Raw genomic sequence first — 19,682 nt, forward strand, 5'->3', positions numbered from 1 at the left:
CCAATTACACCATTGTTGATTGGGGACCCCATGGTATGTGGTTATCTAACTGCTCAGATGATATTAATAGTACTATGTGTGATTATGTTACTCAAGTAGCATGGAAGGCTACCAACAGTTCAATGGAACACTTCCATGACAAAGGACTCCTTGGCTGGCTTGATGGTGGAATGGCAGACTCCTCGCCCTCAAATCGTCCTCAATAAATGGATTGGGCCTGAACAATGAGACATTTGGAAACTTGCTGTGAGTACTGGAAAACTTGGAACTTGGACTGGATATTTCACAGGGACCAGTCATAGTCATAGTAACCATTCCTTCCGTTATAATCATTCATATTTTATACAAGCTTGTGTTCCCCTTCCTTTTGTTATAGCCATAGGGAACTTACAATTTAATAAGACTTTAAATTCTGTGACTTGTATAGATTGCAAATTGTATGCTTGTCTTAATTCCTCTATTTCTCTAAAAAACAAATCCCTTTTGATTCTTCAATCTCGACGTAGTCTGTGGCTGCCAGTAGATCTCCAACGACCCTAGGAAGAGAGTCCCATGGCAGGACTTGCCTCCCGGTTACTCACTAAATTGCTCCGCTGACCTAAGCGATTCGTTGGATGGTTGCTTCTTGGCATTTTGGGTTAACAGCCATCTGCACCACTGCTGCTGTTGCAGGCACTGCTTTCCAAACTTCAATTCAAACACAAAACTTTATTCAAAATTGGACTAAAGATGCTCATACTATATGGGCCACTCAGGCTCAGACAGATGAAGAAGTTCAGGATAAAATTCAGGAATTAGAAACAGCCATCCAAAGGGTTGGAGATCAATTAATAGATTTACAAAATCAAGTGTTATTAAAATGTGATTGGAATTCTACTTAATTTTGTATCTCTCCTGTTCGGTTCAACCATAGTGCTTACAATTGGGAACAAATCAGATTTCATTTGCAAGATATACATAATAATGCTTCCTTAAAAGTACAATTGTTGCAAAAGGGAATCTTTGAAACCTTCTCTAAGAGTCTACCCTCTTCCAACAATTTGGAAACCTTAGCTGAACAGCTAACGTATCAATTATCTGGGCTGGACCCTCGAGGATGGTTTCAAAGAATTACACACAGTATTGGATCTGGAACTATAATGCTGATAATTGTCCTGGTGATTATATTTGTAGTATACCGATGCCTTTCAACTAAAATTGTTCAAACTAAACAAACTCAACTGGTCAGGGCCTTTTTCACAAAAGTATCTACAGTCACCCCCAATTATGAAAAAATAAAAAAGGGGGAATTGTCAGGGGATGTTCAACTTTAAGGGATCCAATATGTCATTTTCTTCTTTGTGTGCCATTTCTCAAGGACTCTCTGTTCCTTATCAGTTCCTGGAAAACAGGAGCGAGTAGAGCTGCATGCAGCTCTCAAGACTGAGATCATGAGAAAGAGCACCTGCTTGGATTTCTTTCCATGACTCCCTTCAGTGACCTTTTACTTGAAAGTAATCTATTCAGTTATGCCCCTCTTACTCAGGATATGGAATGCTTTCTGGCCCCTTGAAGATTGTTATTTGCTTGGCTCTGTTTTTTACTGCCTAAAGCTGCCTTGTATGAAGATATATAAGCATTAATTTCTGCAAATAAAGTACTCTTGTTTCACTCGAGACTTGGGTCCCCTGCGTCCTTCTCATCGACTCCAGACCCCAGGTCCCGGTCTATGAAGACCGTGACCCACTATTAACAGAGATCACTGATCACAGATCACCATTACAAATATAATAATGAAAATTTTTGGAATATTGTGAGAATTACAAAAATGTGTCACAGAGATGCAAAGTGAGCAAATGCTGTTGGAAAAATGGCACCAAAAGACTCACTAGATGCCGGGTTCCCACAAGTCTTCAATTTGTAAAAAAAATGAAACAAAAAAAGAACAAACCCACAAAATCAAAAGCAAAATCACAGTATCTGAAGCACAACAAAAGGAGGGTGTGCCTGTCAACGTAAGCTTCCTGGAATGTCCCCAGATCTAAACAGAACCACAGGGTTCATCTTAACCTTTTCTCTCTGACAGTATGAAACCTGACTCTAGCCATCTACCAAAGGCCTACTTTTTTGTTCAAACCTAGCATACATGTAAGAAGTTTTAAAACTGCCAATCCATTTCTGGTGAGAAACACATTTACCAAATAGAGTATAGATAGCACTTATATACAGTTCTTTTTGTCTTGAATCTTACAGTCTTTGGTCCAAACACTGTTTCCAAGATTATGAAGGTTCAAATTTAAGACCACTCCTGATTTTCTCCATCCACTTAAATGTAGTTATGTCATTTGTCTGTAACACAGATTCACTTGTCACCATCTGCATCCCAATCTAGATTTTCCCACTGTCATGGTATCTATCAATCTACGTCTTTCTTTGTGTTCAGTAAAGCTTGCTCTCTGTGGTATACAGTTCTGTGGGTATGACAGAGTGTCCTGTGGCCAGCACCACAGAACCATGCTGTCCCATCTCCCTAATGTTAGTTTACAGGCTCTTTGTCTGCAGCTCTTTCCCTCTCCTCCAATTCCTGGCAGCCACCAACCCACTTCCACCCTGGTAGTTTTGCCTTTTCTAGAATGTCATATAAATGGAATAGTGCAGTATGAGGCTTTTGGGTCTGGCTGCTTCCACTGAACAAAATGCATTGAAAATTGACTTGTGAGCTGTGTGCTGTGCTTATTCTCTTTCATTCCTGAATAGTATTACTGGCTCTACTCTAGTATCTTCATCTACTAGATGTTTTCCATTCACCTCTTGAAAGCAATCTTGGTTGTTTCCAGATTTTGAAGATATGAATAGAGCTGTTATGGGCATTCACATATAGATTTTTGTTGCTCACGAGAGCAGCATTTGCTAGATAAAGGTTCCAGGGTGAGTGGAAGGAACCCTCAGGAGTTCTGAGACATGACAGAACTGGTAAGATATATGGCTTTTAGTTCATTAAATGATTCATCATTAAAACAGTAAATGCAATGGATCCATAGAAACTGGGTGAGCTATTTGCTGTTTCACTACATGACATGTAAATAAAAAAAAATGTTTATAAACTTTTTTCTTTTCTTTTCCTTTTTTGGCCATGTCACATGGCTTGTGAGATTTTAGTTCCCCTATCAGGGATCAAACCTGGGCCCACGGCAGTGAAAGCACCTAGTCCCAACAACTGAAACTCTAGCAAATTCCTGCAAAAAAAGGTTTTTTCATTAGCTCTCACATAACATTAAGAGTTAGTACCCATAATTTATATCTTTATTCTCTTAAAAGATGTTTGAGTGAGATTATCAACTATTTCAGCTTGCTATGTTTAAACGATCTTAAATTTTGAATGTTTCAGTCTTTTATTTACATTCAGTTCAGTTCAGTCGCTCAGTCGTGTCTGACTCTTTTCGACCCCATGAATTGCAGCATGCCAGGCCTCCCTGTCCATCACCAACTCCCGGAGTTCACTGAGACTCACGCCCATCGAGTCAGTGATGCCATCCAGCCATCTCATCCTTTGTCGTCCCCTTCTCCTCCCACCCCAAATCCCTCCCAGCATCAGAGTCTTTTCCAATGAGTCAACTCTTCGCATGAGGTGGCCAAAGTACTGGAGTTTCAGCTTTAGCGTCATTCCTTCCAAAGAAGTCCCAGGGCTGATCTCCTTCAGAATGGGCTGGTTGGATCTCCTTGCGGTCCAAGGGACTCTGAAGAGTCTTCTCCAACACCACAGTTCAAAAGCATCAATTCTTCAGCACTCAGCTTTCCTTATAGTCCAACTCTCACATCCATACATGACTACTGGAAAAACCATAGCCTTGACTAGATGGACCTTTGTTGGCAAAGTGATGTCCCTGCTTTTTAATATGCTGTCTACGTTGGTCATAACTTTCCTTCCAAGGAGTATGTGTCTTTTAATTTCATGGCTGCAGTCACCACCTGCAGTGATTTTGGAGCACCCCCGAAAATAAAGGCTGCCACCGTTTCCCCATCTATTTCCCATGAAGTGATGGGACCAGATGCTATGATCTTAGTTTTCTGAATGTTGAGCTTTAAGCCAACTTTTTCACTCTCCTCTTTCATGTTCATCAAGAGGCTCTTTAGTTCCTCTTCACTTTCTGCCATAAGGGTGGTGTCATCTGCGTATCTGAGGTTATTGATATTTCTCCCGGCAATCTTGATTCTAGCTTATGCTTCTTCCGGCCCAGCATTTCTCATGATGTACTCTGCATTATTTACATTATTACCATTCAATTTATACATGAGAATCTATTATTTTTATTGGGGTGCTTTACACATGTTAAAACCATCTTTTAAATAATCGTTATTAGAACTTAACAGATTATTTTTAGAATATGGCTCAATAAAATCTGTTTGTTGATGAGACTCAATTATTTTTTTCAACATTGTCATTGTTTGCAACTTCAGATTCAGCATTTAAACCTGATTATGATTTTGCATGTTTCCACTTCATTAGCCTTTTTTCTTATAATAATAAAAAATCCTGCTATGTTGGCTCTATTGAAGTGATAAAATTGTTAAAATATTTGAAAAATATCACTTTGATATTATTTTTCCCTAACTTAAATTTTTCAATAACTTACTGATTTTGCTAAGGCTAAAATCTCCCATACTTTGCTTTACAACGAATTGTGGATTAGGTAAATATAAAGTTAAATGTACAAGGTTAACACCCTTCCACTGAGGTGATGAAATTCCAGGGAACAAAAGATGCGATAATCTCACTGTGGGCACATGTATTTTTCTTATACATTATCTGTCTCACACTATTCTTCATAACTGGCCACAGTATTTGTTGCAAAATAAAACTATCTCTTTAAGGTTCCATGTGATTTATTCTTATATTTTCTATTCTACTTAATTTTCACAAAAATTCTGGTTGTGACTCTCCACTAATGGGCTGCAACCAACAGGCCACTACTCAGCAGTCTACTCACTAAACTGGGCCAGGACACCTGCCTACTCCTGGTGAGAAATAGGTTCCTTGCTCAGGCCATAAGTAAAAATCAATTTCAAAAGGTTTAAAGAAATAAATGTGAACAGCAAAATTTTAATTGTTTTAGGAAAAAAGTAAAGAAGGATAATATCCTTATTACTTCTGGACAGGGAAAGATCTATTTAAAATTCCACAGAAAATAACAATATACTGAGGGAAATATTGATGACTTTAGTCATATTAAAATTCAAAACTTCAGTTCAGCAAAGGGCACCACAAAATAGAAAAGTCACAGACTAGAAGGAGATATCTTGATGCATATTACCAATAAAGGATTTTTATCCAGAATAACAGACATAAAACTTTCTACAATCAAAAAGTAAAAGACAAATAACCCAGATGCAAAATATATGACAAGGTAATGTATACACATGAGCATGCAAGTAAGTCACAACTTACAAAAAAATATTAGTAACAGTGAATATTAAAATTATATTGAAGCACAATTTTATACTTTTAAAGTTAGATGTTTAAAATTTGGAAATTCCAAATGCAGGCCACAGAATGCAGCAGTGGGAACTCAAGCATTATTGATGGTTGGTCCACTGGCAAAACTCATTTGGAGAATAATGCTGCAATGTTAAGAACATAAAGGAGTTCACATCTCTAGATGCAGCAATTATAGATGTAAGGATGCATATATAAAGCCCAGAAATATCTTTATACTTTATAAAGATGCAGGGACATTGTTTCCAACTGCAAGAGAAATCAGACAAAAAATTAAATTACGAGAATGGACGACTAAATGGCAGTATATCCATTCACTGGAAGACTGTGTGTCAGAGAAAGTGAATACCTAGAGAAGCCAGCATATGTGGGTCTCACAAACACAACGAGGAACAAAAATGTTAAGCTGTATGACTGTACGTCTGATATCACTTATACTGAGTCTCCACATATGGAACACAATTTCGTATCTTAGTTAGGAATGACATATATGTTTTAAGGGTGCAGGAATATATGAAACATCAAGTCCAGAATACTGTGATCCCTGAGGAAGGCACATCTTCTTGGAGAGAAGTACATAGGGGCTTCTGGGTATTAGTAATGGTTTGTTTCTAAAGCTGGGAAGTAGATACACAGGTTATATCATATTTCTATTTTACATTTTTATATAGGAAATATTTAAAATTAAATAAAAAAAATAAAAACAGGTGATGGCTGGATTGTGAGTTAAAATTAGAAGAAAAAAAAAACCAAAACAGTGACATTTTCAAAGACAGAAATACCAAGTATTTTTAGACTAAATGCATAAAATTATATTTGTGGAACGGTTAGTAATAAAGTCATTGCTTTTAGTGTTAACAGAACACAAAATAACTATAAGATACAAAAGTTGATGGAAAATAATTTATAATCCCTTGAAGCCCAGGTATTTTACAACACTATAAATCTTCATATCAAATGATATAAAAACACTCCTTATTTTTAAGTGGTTGTGGTATATTTGATAGTCTACACTTTAAGAAGGGTTAAGGGAAAACCAGAGAAAGCTGGAACACGCACTGGGATTTGGGTTCTCTCTCCAGCCACAAGGACGAAGTGTGAGGGCCTCTGGGATACTCTCCAGAGGATGTGCTCCTCACCCGTGGGCTAAAGCATCCGATGATTAAAGATAAATATGTGACAGTGATGAGAACATTAGGAGATAAAACTTACAAATTAATTGGCTTGACTGGGGCCGAGAAAGATCTTGTTTGAAATCTGTCCCAGAGTCCACCAACCATCTAAAATCATCAAAATGAATGACAAGTATTTAACAAAGTGACTGTAATTTCTAGTATTTAAATTTCAATTGCTGCGATTTCTGGTATGTAAGTTTCAAGTACCGTAATTCCTAGTACACAAGCTCAGTCCCTCCTATCACAGGCGCGGGCCCAGGGTACCTAGTGGAGGCACAGCTGGAGCATCGTCACCTACTCAGAGGGCTGCTCCGGAACCGCTCCTGCTCTCTGCTTCGCCCTCAGGCCCTCAGCGTCAACTCTGTTTTCAGGAGCTGGACTCTGCCTCATTAGCCACGTCCTCTGGACTGAAGCCCTTGTTAAAGGTCTGACTTGAGTTCTCATCTCAAGAGGGTGCTTTCTTGGCTCCTCAGCCTCAGGATAGTCTCTCCCACCCTGAGCCTGAGCTCTGAATCTCATCCTGCTGTGAAGGACTTTGGACACAAGTATAGTTCAACACCAAAGAATATGTAATAAAAGACCAGCTCTCACAAGGTATAAAATATTTTAAAGGAGTTGAGAGAGCCTTAAAAATATTAATACTTAGGAATCCAGACATATTTTTGGTCCTTTAATTGGTTTTAATTTCTGTGTGCAAATCACATGCTGAGATTTTATACTAATGCTTTATTTTCTCCTCTTATTATCATTTTTTTCACTGTAAAAGCTGAAGTGTTTCAAGATAATCTAGACTTCTTAACCTGTAGCTCATGAACCTCTTAGGAGTCCATGTTTAGAACTGTATTTCAATATATAGTTGATCTCTTTTATAGTCCCGTGTATTTTACATACTAAAAACTTCATTCTGAAAGGTGGTCCCAGGGCTCAGATTTCCCCCAAAAGATGAGGGAATCGAGGGAAGCAGAAGGTGCTTTGCAAGCACAGAGCAAGGACATCCCATGCAACTGTGAGGCCTAAAGGAAGAACTGAATGGTTCTCGAGATATAGCCCAGAGAAAACAGTGGTGAAGGCAGCGGACCACTATCCACAAAAGACAAGGCTGGAGGAAGCAGCAGGTGGGCTCGGAGATTTGAAAGCAGCTCAGCACAGAATGTGATGTGCAATGTGGAGGGTGAGATGTCGGTGGTGGAGCAGAAGCTAGAGGAAGAGATGAGAGAATGAGGATAAGATGGAGGTCATGGGCAAATAACAGAGACCTGGGCATGTGCCATGCAAGGAGGATGAGTTTTACCTTCTAGAAAGTGATGGGTTTTAATCAGTGTGGTAACATGGAGTGATTCATCCTTTAAGGAAAGCACCCTGGCTTTTATGTGGATATAATAATCCCTGTGATGAGTTTCCCCCTACCCCATGATAAGTTCTTGATGTCAGAAATGAAAACAATGAACATCTCTACCAATAATTCGGTATGCCTGTCACAAAAGCTTTATGATTCATGGATTTTTCCATTCTGCCTCAAAAAGTGCAGAGCTAAGTTCTGGATTTAAGGACTGTTCTCAGCATAGGCTCTCTGGAGGAATCATAATCATATTTCTGTCTTCATTACTTACTCCTTCTTTTGCAATTTTTAAAGTAAACACAGTATTTGAAAATAACTTTTGAGAAAGAGGTGGTCTTTAAATGAAATTTGAAAAGTTTCAATATAGGTATGAATGCATTTGAGGTTATTGATGACTTATGATTATGGAAGTTTCAGTTCCATGAATATATGTATTTGCTTTGCTCTTTTCATAACAATAAAATAAATATTATTGTGGTTTAAAGTTTGGTTCAGTAATAAATGCATTATTTCAAAAAAATGTAACTATAAAGTAAAAGGGATTGTGCACACATAATTAAGGTCCCTAATCACTGACCTGTGTTATTGCTGGCAATCCTTCGTATCTTTTCAGTGTAAAACAATGTGAAACAGGGTCAGCGGCTTTTTCCACTGTTGTTTCTTCTGGATCAAGTTTTGGTGGTAGCATCTTGTCCCAAGGAACCATTTCATAAGCTCTATAAAATTATTAAATAATGACATTTTGTGAAACATACATATCCAACTGGCATGGTTCCTAACAATATCGCATTCTGTAGTAGGAAGATGTCCCTCAAGACTCCCGCCCCTCATGTACACACTGTACACAACCACTAGTGTGAGCAGAGCAAATGACTGTGAGAGGTACCACTCCTATGACAGTTTCTACGGCAAATTTATATGGCAAGAGGGATTCAGTTCAGTTCAGTCGCTCAGTCGTGTCCGACTCTTTGCAACCCCATGAATCGCAGCACACCAGGCCTCCCTGTCCATCACCAACTCCCAGAGTTCACTCAGACTCATGTCCATTGAGTCGGTGATGCCATCCAGCCATCTCATCCTCTGTCATCCCCTTCTCCTCCTGCCCCCAATCCCTCCCAGCATCAGAGTCTTTTCCAATGAGTCAACTCTTCCCATGAGGTGGCCAAAGTACTGGAGTTTCAGCTTTAGCATCATTCCTTCCAAAGAACACCCAGGGCTGATCTCCTTTAGGATGGACTGGTTGGATCTCCTTGCAGTCCAAGGGACTCTCAAGAGTCTTCTCCAACACCACAGTTCAAAAGCATCAATTCTTCGGCACTCACCTTTCTTCACAGTCCAACTCTCACATCCATACATGACCACTGGAAAAACCACAGCCTTGACTAGACGAACCTTTGTTGCCAAAGTAATGTCTCTGCTTTTTAATCTGCTGTCTAGGTTGGTCATACAGAGAAGGCAATGGCACCCAATCCCATGGATGGAGGAGCCTGGTAGGCTGCAATCCATGGGGTCACTAAGAGTCGGACACGACTGAGCGACTTCACTTTCCCTTTTCACTTTCATGCATTGGAGAAGGAAATGGCAACCCACTCCAGTGTTCTTGCCTGGAGAATCCCAGGGACGGGGGAGCCTGGTGGGCTGCCGTCTATGGGGTCGCACAGAGTCGGACACGACTGAAGCGACTTAGCAGCAGCAGCAGCAGCAGCAGCAGGTTGGTCATAACTTTCCTTCCAAGGAGTAAGCGTCTTTTAATTTCATGGCTGCAGTCACGATCTGCAGTGATTTTGGAGCCCCCAAAATTAAAGTCTGATACTGTTTCCACTGTTTCCCCATCTATTTCCCATGAAGTGATGGGACCAGATGCCATGATCTTTGTTTTCTGAATGTTGAGCTTTAAGCAAAAGGGATTGCACACATGTAATTAAGGTCTGTAATCAGCTGAATCTGAGTGAATCAAAAGGTGGCTCATCCTAAGTGGTTCTAACCTAAACAGGTGAGCCCTAAAAGAGGCAAGAAAACAGCAGCAGACACTCTTTAGTTATCCTTAAACAAAACCAGTGAGTCCCGCAGCTGCACTGAGCTGAATTCTGCCAACAATCCAAATGATCCTGGGAGATGAGAACCCAACTGTCACTGATGTCTTGATTCCAGCCTGAGAAACCCTGAGCATTGAACACAGTGTAGACATGCCAGCACTTTCATCTTATGGAAATGTGAGATGATAAATGGGCATGATTTAAAGCTGGTACATTGTGGTAATCTGTTACACACTTTTTTTTTTTTTTTCATTTGGTCTCTGCAGCAGGACAAGAAGAACATTAATACATAAATAAACTATGGCTTAGAGAACTGAGTTTGTTTGCTTGAGGTCACTCAGCCACTGATGGTCAATTAGGACTCCCATCTCGATTACTGGCTTCTGAAGGGTCAGTTATATTCACATGATGTGAAGCAGTTCATCCCCCTCCTCCCTAAAGCCATCTCTGCATCTTCTTCCTCCTCTACCTGTTGCCTCCTCTTGGTCTCTTTTGCGGGCTTCCTTCTCTCCTTTTCCTTGATGTACACATGCCAAGACTCAAGCTCTGCTCTTCTTTGGCTCATTCAATGCTGTGGCTTGACATCCCTCCCTATTAATCATGACAACCATATGTATTCCTCCAGCCCAGCCCTCTCCCCACAGACTGCAGACCCACAGCCCACTTGATATATCCACTAAGATGCCTAATGAGCAACTCTGATATTCAGCATGTCTAAAACTGACCTCTCTTCTTTCACTCCAAACCTTCTCTACCTGCCTTCACCGTGACAAGCAATGGCTTCAGTCCATGCGGCTGCAGAACCTAAAACCTTGGAATCATTCTTCATGCCTCTTTCTTTCAGACTCATACCCTCCAGCCTGGAAATTGTGTTGGCTCTGCTTTGAAAATGTATCCAGAGGCCAATAACTGTTAAAACTTCCTACTGACCTCCTACCTGCTTTTACCTCTGACCTAGATGACAGTGGCAGCCTTCTAACTGGCCTGCCAGCTTCTTCTCTCACTCAATCCACTCTGAATCCAACAGCCACCATGACTGTTGATATACACACCCGATCTGGCCACTTCACTGCCAATGCCCTACTATTTACAGTTTCTTAATGTGCCCCATGAGATCTGGGTCCTGGCACTTTCTGACTTCTTCCACTACCGCCCCCTTACTCTGCTGCAGACCCTGGCCTTTGTTCTTCCTTGATAGACACCTCAGTCACATGTCTGACATGGGGTTGTTACTCTGTAATCCCTTTGACTGGAAAACAGTCCCTCCAGACATCTTCACATCCCCTCATCTCCTCCAAGTTTCTGCTCAAATCTCACTGTGCAAGGAGGCCCACCCAGACCTCTCAGTTGTTCCAGAAGCCTATTACCCCACACGGGCACTCCTGATCTTATCATGTTTTACTTTTTTTCTCATTTTTGCATTGACTTATTACCTTCTAAGATATGATCTGTCTACCTATTAGGCTTGTAGCTTAGCGTCCATCTCCCTTTAGAGTGAGTACTCACTGGAGAATCTCAGCCTGGGGTGTAGACACATAATAGATACTTTGTATGATTCTCTCCTTCAAACTTCTCTGCTCTCCTTTTCCATGCTGCTGTACCCTTATCTCATCCTCTCTCTCTGACCATTTCCTTTCTGTTCTGGTTTTATTTTTCTATTAAATGTAGATTTTCCTCCATTCAACTGTTTATTTTAGCAATCAATCAATGTAAGTAAGTAAAGAATTGTGTCTGAAGTTCTTTGAAGTCCTCGCAGGACCCTGAATATTGTGCACAGGAAGGAGATGTGTTATTAAAGAAAAAATAAATAGAAATATATTTTTAAATCAAATTCTATTAGGAAAAAATGCTTACTTTTGTGTAGAGGACTTGTAAAATGAGTCTTTTGCACTATATTTCTTGTTTGATTGTAAAACTGGTTCTTCATTATCCTAGAAGGGGTGAATAATGTTAAAAAGATAAGATATAAATGAGAATTGCTAACGTTTTCTATTCATCATTATTTCTTTTCTCATCTTTCTGCATTTTTCTTTTTTCAAAGCATCTCTTGGATCAACCAGATTTAATGCTTTCCTACTGTCCTCTATTATCTTGAAAATTTACACTGTTTACACACACACACATACACACACACACACACTGCTACTGATTACATTAAAATTTACAAATATATATTATTCTATTTATCTTTTTAATCTCCCTGATTTTTGGCTTAATCATTTTCTTAGTTTAAGATTGTAATTTATATAATTAATTCTAGACCTTTCTTATTTTCTAATATACACACAAAAGACTAATTGTTTCTTCCTAAACACTTTTAACTCCTTTATATAAAATTATCAGTTTTATTTTCAAATTTATAATTTAGGTTAAAAAAACATTTTCTAATTTCTCCTATGATTTCTTCTTTGACCCATGAATTATTTAGAGTCGTGGTACTTCATTTTAAAATATTTGATGCTTTCCCAGACATCTTATATTATTTATTTTTAACTCTGTGGTAGTTAGGGGCTTCCCAGGTGCTGCTAGTGGTAAAGAACCCACCTACCAACGCAGAAGATGCAAGATGTGGGTTAGATCCCTGGGTAGCGAATATCCCATGAAGGAGGAAATGGTAACCCATTCTGTATTCTGGCCTGGAGAATCTCATGGACAGAGGAGCCTGACGGGCTACGGTCCATAGGGTCACAAAGAGTCAGACACAACTGAAGCGACTTAGTATGTGGTAGTTTGAGAACACATATAGTAAACTATAGTCACTGACTTGGAATTCTGAACCAAATTTGCAATCCTGGAATAATCCCCACTTAGTCCTAATGTCTTATCCTTTTTATATATCACCAATTGGTCTTCCCAGATGGTGCGAGTGGTAAAGAACCCACCTGCCAATGCAGGAGACTGAGGAGATGCACGTTCAATCCTTGGATTGGAAAGATACCCTGGAGAAGGTCATGGCAACCCACTCTAGTATTCCTGCCTGGAGAATCCCAGGGACAGAGGAGCCTGGTGGGCTACAGTCATAGGGTCACAAAGAGGCGGACATGACTGAAGCGATTTAACATGCAAATTCAATTTAGTAAAATTTTGCTAAGAATATTTTTCATATGCCTGTTCATAGGCATATCAGACTAATTTTTGTTGTAGGATCTTTTTCACATTTTGATGACAGGCTTCTTTTGTTCTCAGATATATTATTTGGGTCAGATGATATTATTTCTGCCTTAAACATCCTTTTATTCATCAGTAAAACTATCTAACCCTGGAGTTTTTCTGTGAAAAGTGTTTTAATAATCAATTAAACTATTTTAGTAGATAAAGGGCTACTCAGTTCAGCTCAGTTCAGTCACTCAGTTGTGTCTGACTCTTTCCAACCCCATGGACTGAGGCACCCCAGGCTTCTCTGTCCATCATCAACTCCCAGAGCTTGCTCAAACTTATGTCCATTGAGTCAGTGATGCCATCCAACCATCTCATCCTCTGTCGTCCCCTTCTCCTCCCGTCTTCAATCTTTCCCAGCATCCAGTGTTTTCCCTGTGAGTCAGTTCTTCACATCAGGTGGCCAAAATAGTGAAGCTTCAGCTTCAACATCAGACCTTCCAATGAATATTCAGGACTGATTTCCTTCAGCATTGACTGGTTTGATCTCCTTGCAGTCCAAGGGACTCTCAAGTGTCTTCTTCAACACCACAGTTCAAAAGCATCAATTCTTCAGTATTCAGCTTTCTTTATGGTTCAACTCTTACATTCATACAAGACTACCAGAAAAACCATAGCTTGGACTAGACGGACGTTTGTTGGCAAAGTAACGTCTCTGCTTTTTAGTATGCTGTCTAGGTTGGTCATAGCTTTTCTTCAAAGGACCGAGTATCTTTTAATTTCAAGCCTGCAGTCACCATCTGCAGTGATTCTGGAGCCCAAGAAAATACAATCGGTCACTGTTTCCCCATCTATTTGTCATAAAGTGATGGGACTGGATATCATGATCTTAGTTTTTTGAATGCTGAGTTTTAAGCCAGCTTATTCACTCTCCTCTTTCACTTTCATCAAGAGGCTCTTTAGTTCTTCTTCACTTTCTGCCATAAGGGTGGTGTCATCTGCATATCTGAGGTTATTGATATTTCTCCCAGCAATCTTGATTCCAGCTTGTGCTTCATCCAGCCCGGCATTATGCATGATGTACTCTGAGTATAAGTTAAATAAGCAGGGTGACAATACAGCCTTGACATACTCCTTCTCCAATTAGGAACCAGTCCATTGTTCCATGTCCAGTTCTAACTGTTGCTTCCTGATCTACATACAGATGTCTCAGGAGGCAGGTAAGGTGGTCTGGTATTCCCATCTCTTTGAGAATTTTCCACAGGTTTTTTGTGATCCACACAGTGAATGTCTTTGGTATAGTCAATAAAGCAGATGTTTTTCTGGAACCCTCTTGCTTTTTCTATAATCCAATGGATGTTGGCAATTTGATCTCTGGCTCCTCTGTCACTCAGACTTTATTATGTCAGTTTTGATAAGCTGTGTTTTCAAGGAATTTGCTCATTTTAACTAAAATGTCAAGTTCACTGACATAAAGTTGTTTACCATATCCTTCATTAAAAGATAAACTATATTGAGATCTTTAATGAACTAAATCTGATTAATGCATATGATTTGATATTATAGCTATATATATATTTTTTTTTTCATGAAACCACCACAACAGACAAGATTCAGAGTATTTATATTTTAAAAAAGCATTTCTCATGCTTCTTTGTATCCATATATCCCTATGTTCCCAGTCCAGGTCAACAAGTAATCTGCTTTTTGTCACTCTATGCTGTTTTGCATTTTTAGAGCTTTAGTTAAATAGAATCAGCTAATATATAATATTTTGTTTCTGGCTACTTTCATTCAGTATAATGATTTTCGGTTTCATTCCTGCTGTCACATGTATTAGAATAACAGATTTTACTTGCTGGATATTATTCTATTGTATGGATACGCTACAATGTGTTCATACTTTCACATGCACATGAACAATTTGTTTCCACTTTTTGGCAATAAGGAATAAAGCTTCTCTGAGTATTTATGCTCAAGTCATTGTGTGGACATATATTCAAATTTGTCTTGTGTAAATATCTAAGAGTAGCTTGTCTGGACACTTGATAGGTGTGTGTCCAACTTCTGAACAAAGTGTTAAAGTTTCTGCAGTATTTGTAACAATTCACGTTCCCACCAGCAGGGTGTGAGAGGTCCAGTGTTCTGGATCCTTGTCAACAGTTGGAATTTTCAGTCTTTTAAATTTTAGCTATTGAGATATACTGTATTTAAGTTGTATTTCACTAATGACTCAGCACATCAAGCATTTTTTAATGTGCCCATTAGCCATTCTTATCTTTTTTACTGAGGTGTCTATTCAGATCTTTTAAAAATTTTTCATTTGGGGTGTTCATCTTGTTCCTGATTGATTTTAAGTGATGTTTATACATCTTAGAAACAAATCCTTTCTTATTTATATGAATGTGAATATTTTCCCATTATGAGGCTTGCTGATTCATTTTTTTAATACTGCATTTTGAAAATCTAAATATTTCAAAAATTTTATAATCTTAATTTTATATTAAGGCTTATTATCCATTTAAGATTATTTTTTGTACAGGTTAATGGTATATCCAGCTGTTTCTGTAATACATTAAAAGACTTTCCTTTCTTCACTAAAATGTTTGGCACATTCGTGGCTGTATTTCTGGACTCTTAGGTTCCATTAATCTGTATGTCTATCATTTGCCTATTGGTAAATGGCAACCCACTCCAGTACTCTTGCCTGGAAAATCCCATGGACAGAGGAGCCTGGTAGCTACAGTCCATGGGGTCGCAAAGAGTCAGACACGACTGAGCAACTTCACTCACACTCATTCACTGATTATTGTAGCTTTATAGTAAGACTTGAAAGCAGGTGGAATAAATCCTCCAACTTGTCCTTTTTATTCAAAATAGTTTTAGCTATTTTAGGTTTCCATTGTATACTGATTTTACAATCAGCTTGCCAATTTCTTCAAAAGTGCCTCTTAGGATTTTTATGGGGTTTGCATTTAAACTATCTACAGATCAACTGGGAAAGTACTAGCATATTAACACTAATAAGTCTTTCTGTCTATAAGCCTGGTTTGCTTTCCATTTATTTAGGTCTTCTTTATTTCACTCAGTATACTACTCTAGTTTCAGGGAAGAAAATGTGCATCAGTTCAGTTCAGTTCAGTTCAGTCGCTGAGTCATGTCCGACTCTTTGTGACCCCATGAACCGCAGCACGCCAGGCCTCCCTGTCCATCACCAACTCCCGGAGTTTACCCAAACCCATGTCCATCAAGTCGGTGATGCCATCCAACCATCTCATTCTCTGTCATCCCCTTCTCCTCCTGCCCTCAATCTTTCCTAGCATCAGGGTCTTTTCAAATGAGTTAGCTCTTCGCATCAGGTGGCCAAAGTATTGGAGTTACAGCTTCAACATCAGTCCTTCCAATGAACACACAGGACTGATCTCCTTTAGGATGGACTTCTTGGATCTCCTTGCAGTCCAAGGGACTCTCAAGAGTCTTCTCCAACACCACAGTTCAAAAGCATCAATTCTTCGGCACTCAGCTTTCTTCACAGTCCAACTCTCACATCCATACATGACCACTGGAAAAACCATAGCCTTGACTAGACGGACCTTTGTTGGCAAAGTAACGTCTCTGCTCTAGGTTGGTCATAACTTTCCTTCCAGGAGTAAGCGTCTTTTAATTTCATGGCTGCAGTTACCATCTGCAGTGATTTTGGAGCCCAGAAAAATAAAGTCTGACACTGTTTCCACTGTTTTCCCATCTACTTGCCATGAAGTGATGGGACTGGATGCCATGAAGTGATGGGACTGGATGCCATGATCTTCGTTTTCTGAATGTTGAGCTTTAAGTCAACTTTTTCATTCTCCTCTTTCACTTTCATTAAGAGGCTCTTTAGTTATTCTTCGCTTTCTGCCGTAAGGGTAGTGTCATCTGCATATCTGAGGTTATTCATATTTCTCCTGGCAATCTTGATTCCAGCTTGTGCTTCATCCTGCCCAGCAATTCTCATGATGTACTCTGCACAGAAGTTAAATAAGCAGGGTGACAATATACAGCCTTGACATACTCCTTCTCCTATTTGGAACCAGTCTGTTGTTCCATGTCCCGTTCTAACTGTTGCTTCCTGACCTGCATATAGGTTTCTCAAGAGGCAGGTCAGATGGTCTGGTATTCTCATCTCTTTCAGAATTTTCCACAGTTTATTGTGATCCACATAGTCAAAGGCTTTAGCATAGTCAATAAAGCAGAAATAGATGTTTTTCTGGAACTATCTTGGTTTTTTGACTATCCAGCACATGTTGGCAATTTGATCTCTGGTTCCTCTGCCTTTTCTAAAACCAGCTTGAACATCTGGAAGTTCACGGTTCATGTATTGCTGAAGCCTGGCTTGGAGAATTTCAAGTATTACTTTACTGGCGTGTGAGATGAGTGCAATTGTGTGGTAGTTTGAGCATTCTTTGGCATTGCCTTTCTTTGGGATATGTTTGGGACAAAATTCTATGTTAGTTTTGGTTTGGTTTGTAAAATATAATCTTAAATTTTCATTTCCCAATTGTTTGCTTCTGATATGTAAAGATACAATTGGATTTTGTACATTAAACAATAAACCTGTGCCTTTAATTGACTCAGCTATTATTTTTAGTAGTTGTTTTGCAGATTCCTGAGGGTTTTCTATATAATATCTATGTAAAGATGGATTTGTTTCTTCCTTTCCAATATCTATGACTTCTACTTCTCTTCCTTATGTTACTTTAATAGCTATTACCTCCATGAGATGGAAAAGAAAAATGGCAAGAGCAGGCATTTCTTATTCCTGATTCTAAGGAAAGAAAATTGTCTTTTATCATTACTTTAACCTTAGTGTACCACAGATGTCCAAAATCAGGTTGACGAAGTCCCCTTATAAATCTAATCTGTCCATAACTTTTATTAAAAATGAATATTGATTCCACTCCCTTTCTAAGAATAGTCTTGGTTATTTATGATTCTTAGATTTCTGTATTCATTTTATAAAGAAATTTTCAATTTGCAAAAAGCTTGGATGTTCATAGGGCTTTCTGTATCTCCTCATACTTTAAAAGCCAATTTGATTTTTATTGTGATGTCATATTCCAATTAACACATTAAAATTGGCTTTTAAAGTATGAGAAGATACAGAAAGCCCTATGAACCCTTCCACTGTACTTCTAAAGTTGATTGTAAGAACAGAAAAATGCAACATAACATCATTTTTTATTAAGTCTCCATCTTTTAAAGATTCAAGGCCATTTAAGACTTTAGAATGAAAAGCCAGGACTAGACCAGGCAGAATATGCTATAATGTATGCTGTGACGGACACTCCCTTGTGTGCTCTCCACAGGAGTGTTGAATATGCTCTTCAACTTCAGGGATTTGTAAGCAGTATTGAATTTCATCTCATGTTCAGTAATCTTTAAGTCCCAAAAGTGTGATAAGTTTTAAAAATTACTGAGCAAATGTCTACAACAGGCAAAGTGTTTTCTTTTGTTCTTTCCTTGCAATTCCATTCCCAGTTGGGTTTGAGGGGTTTTACAGGGTAAAACTACTTATGGGAGTAGTATGCACAGCAGTGTTATTAATAGCTATGTCCCATGTATGAAATATGCACTGGTGCATATCCAGCCTCAGTGACTTGCATGTCGCTCTTGGTAGGGTCTGAGTTGCAGTCCATTTCATGAATGGTCTTTTAGTGGACCAAACAAGTGTAGGCTAAATACTTGACCTATTTTTTGGGAAACAAATCTGTTTAAAATATTTATTTGAAGGACTTGGATGTAAACATGATTATTTGCTATTTACCAGCCTAAGATCTCTTCTCTTTAATGTGATTTTTTTTTCCATTTTTAAGAGTAGAAAAGTGGAAAAGTAAGTTTGATATTTTTGTAAGATAATTTATTGGGGGATTCCAGTCCCCTATTAGACAATCATGACCTTTTCCCGTTGCCTTTTTATATGTAAGTAGCCTTTTTATATGTAAGTAAGCTGTTTTTCGGGAGAAGGCAATGGCACCCCACTCCAGTACTCTTGCCTGGAAAATCCCATGGACGGAGGAGCCTCGTGGGCTGCAGTCCATGGAGTCGCTAAGAGTCAGACATGACTGAGCGACTTCACTTTCCCTTTTCACTTTCCTGCATTGGAGAAGGAAATGGCAACCCACTCCAGTGTTCTTGCCTGGAGAATCCCAGGGACGGGGGAGCCTGGTGGGCTGCCGTCTATGGGGTCACACAGAGTCGGACACGACTGAAGCGACTTAGCAGCAGCAGCAGCAAGCTGTTTTTCACTTGTTTAGTGATTAAGAAGATGTGCTAGAATGTAGATGCCTCATCCAATCATCTGAAACAAAAATAAAAAAGTAAAAGGTTAAAAAAAAAAAAAAAAAAAAAAAGCTCGGATGTTGATTGGAATTGCACTAAGACTAAAAATCAACTTAGAAAGGTCTAAAAAAATTTTAACACTGAGCCTTCCAATCCAGATGAGAGCAAATTGCTCTATTTGGGTACTTTTTAATTTTTCTCAATACACTTTGTATTTTTGCCAGAGGGTTCCCAAATACTTGTAA

At 39.0% G+C, this 19,682-nt stretch overlaps 1 protein-coding gene across 1 annotated transcript in view; it reads right to left on the minus strand.

The window, feature by feature from the left end:
- The window catches only part of SPMIP7 (sperm microtubule inner protein 7), a 63,221-nt gene that overhangs the window by 20,954 nt on the left and 22,585 nt on the right, over nt 1-19,682 (minus strand). The window contains exons 3-5 of the mRNA XM_055589669.1: nt 11,878-11,954; nt 8,565-8,703; nt 6,686-6,753 (exon numbers count right to left, since the gene is read on the minus strand). Of these exons, the coding sequence (XP_055445644.1) occupies nt 6,686-6,753; nt 8,565-8,703; nt 11,878-11,954 (284 nt within the window). The remainder of the gene's footprint in view (nt 1-6,685; nt 6,754-8,564; nt 8,704-11,877; nt 11,955-19,682) is intronic.

This window comes from Bubalus kerabau, chromosome 8 (assembly GCF_029407905.1).
Source record: "Bubalus kerabau isolate K-KA32 ecotype Philippines breed swamp buffalo chromosome 8, PCC_UOA_SB_1v2, whole genome shotgun sequence".
In the NCBI taxonomy this organism is placed as follows: domain Eukaryota; kingdom Metazoa; phylum Chordata; class Mammalia; order Artiodactyla; family Bovidae; genus Bubalus; species Bubalus kerabau.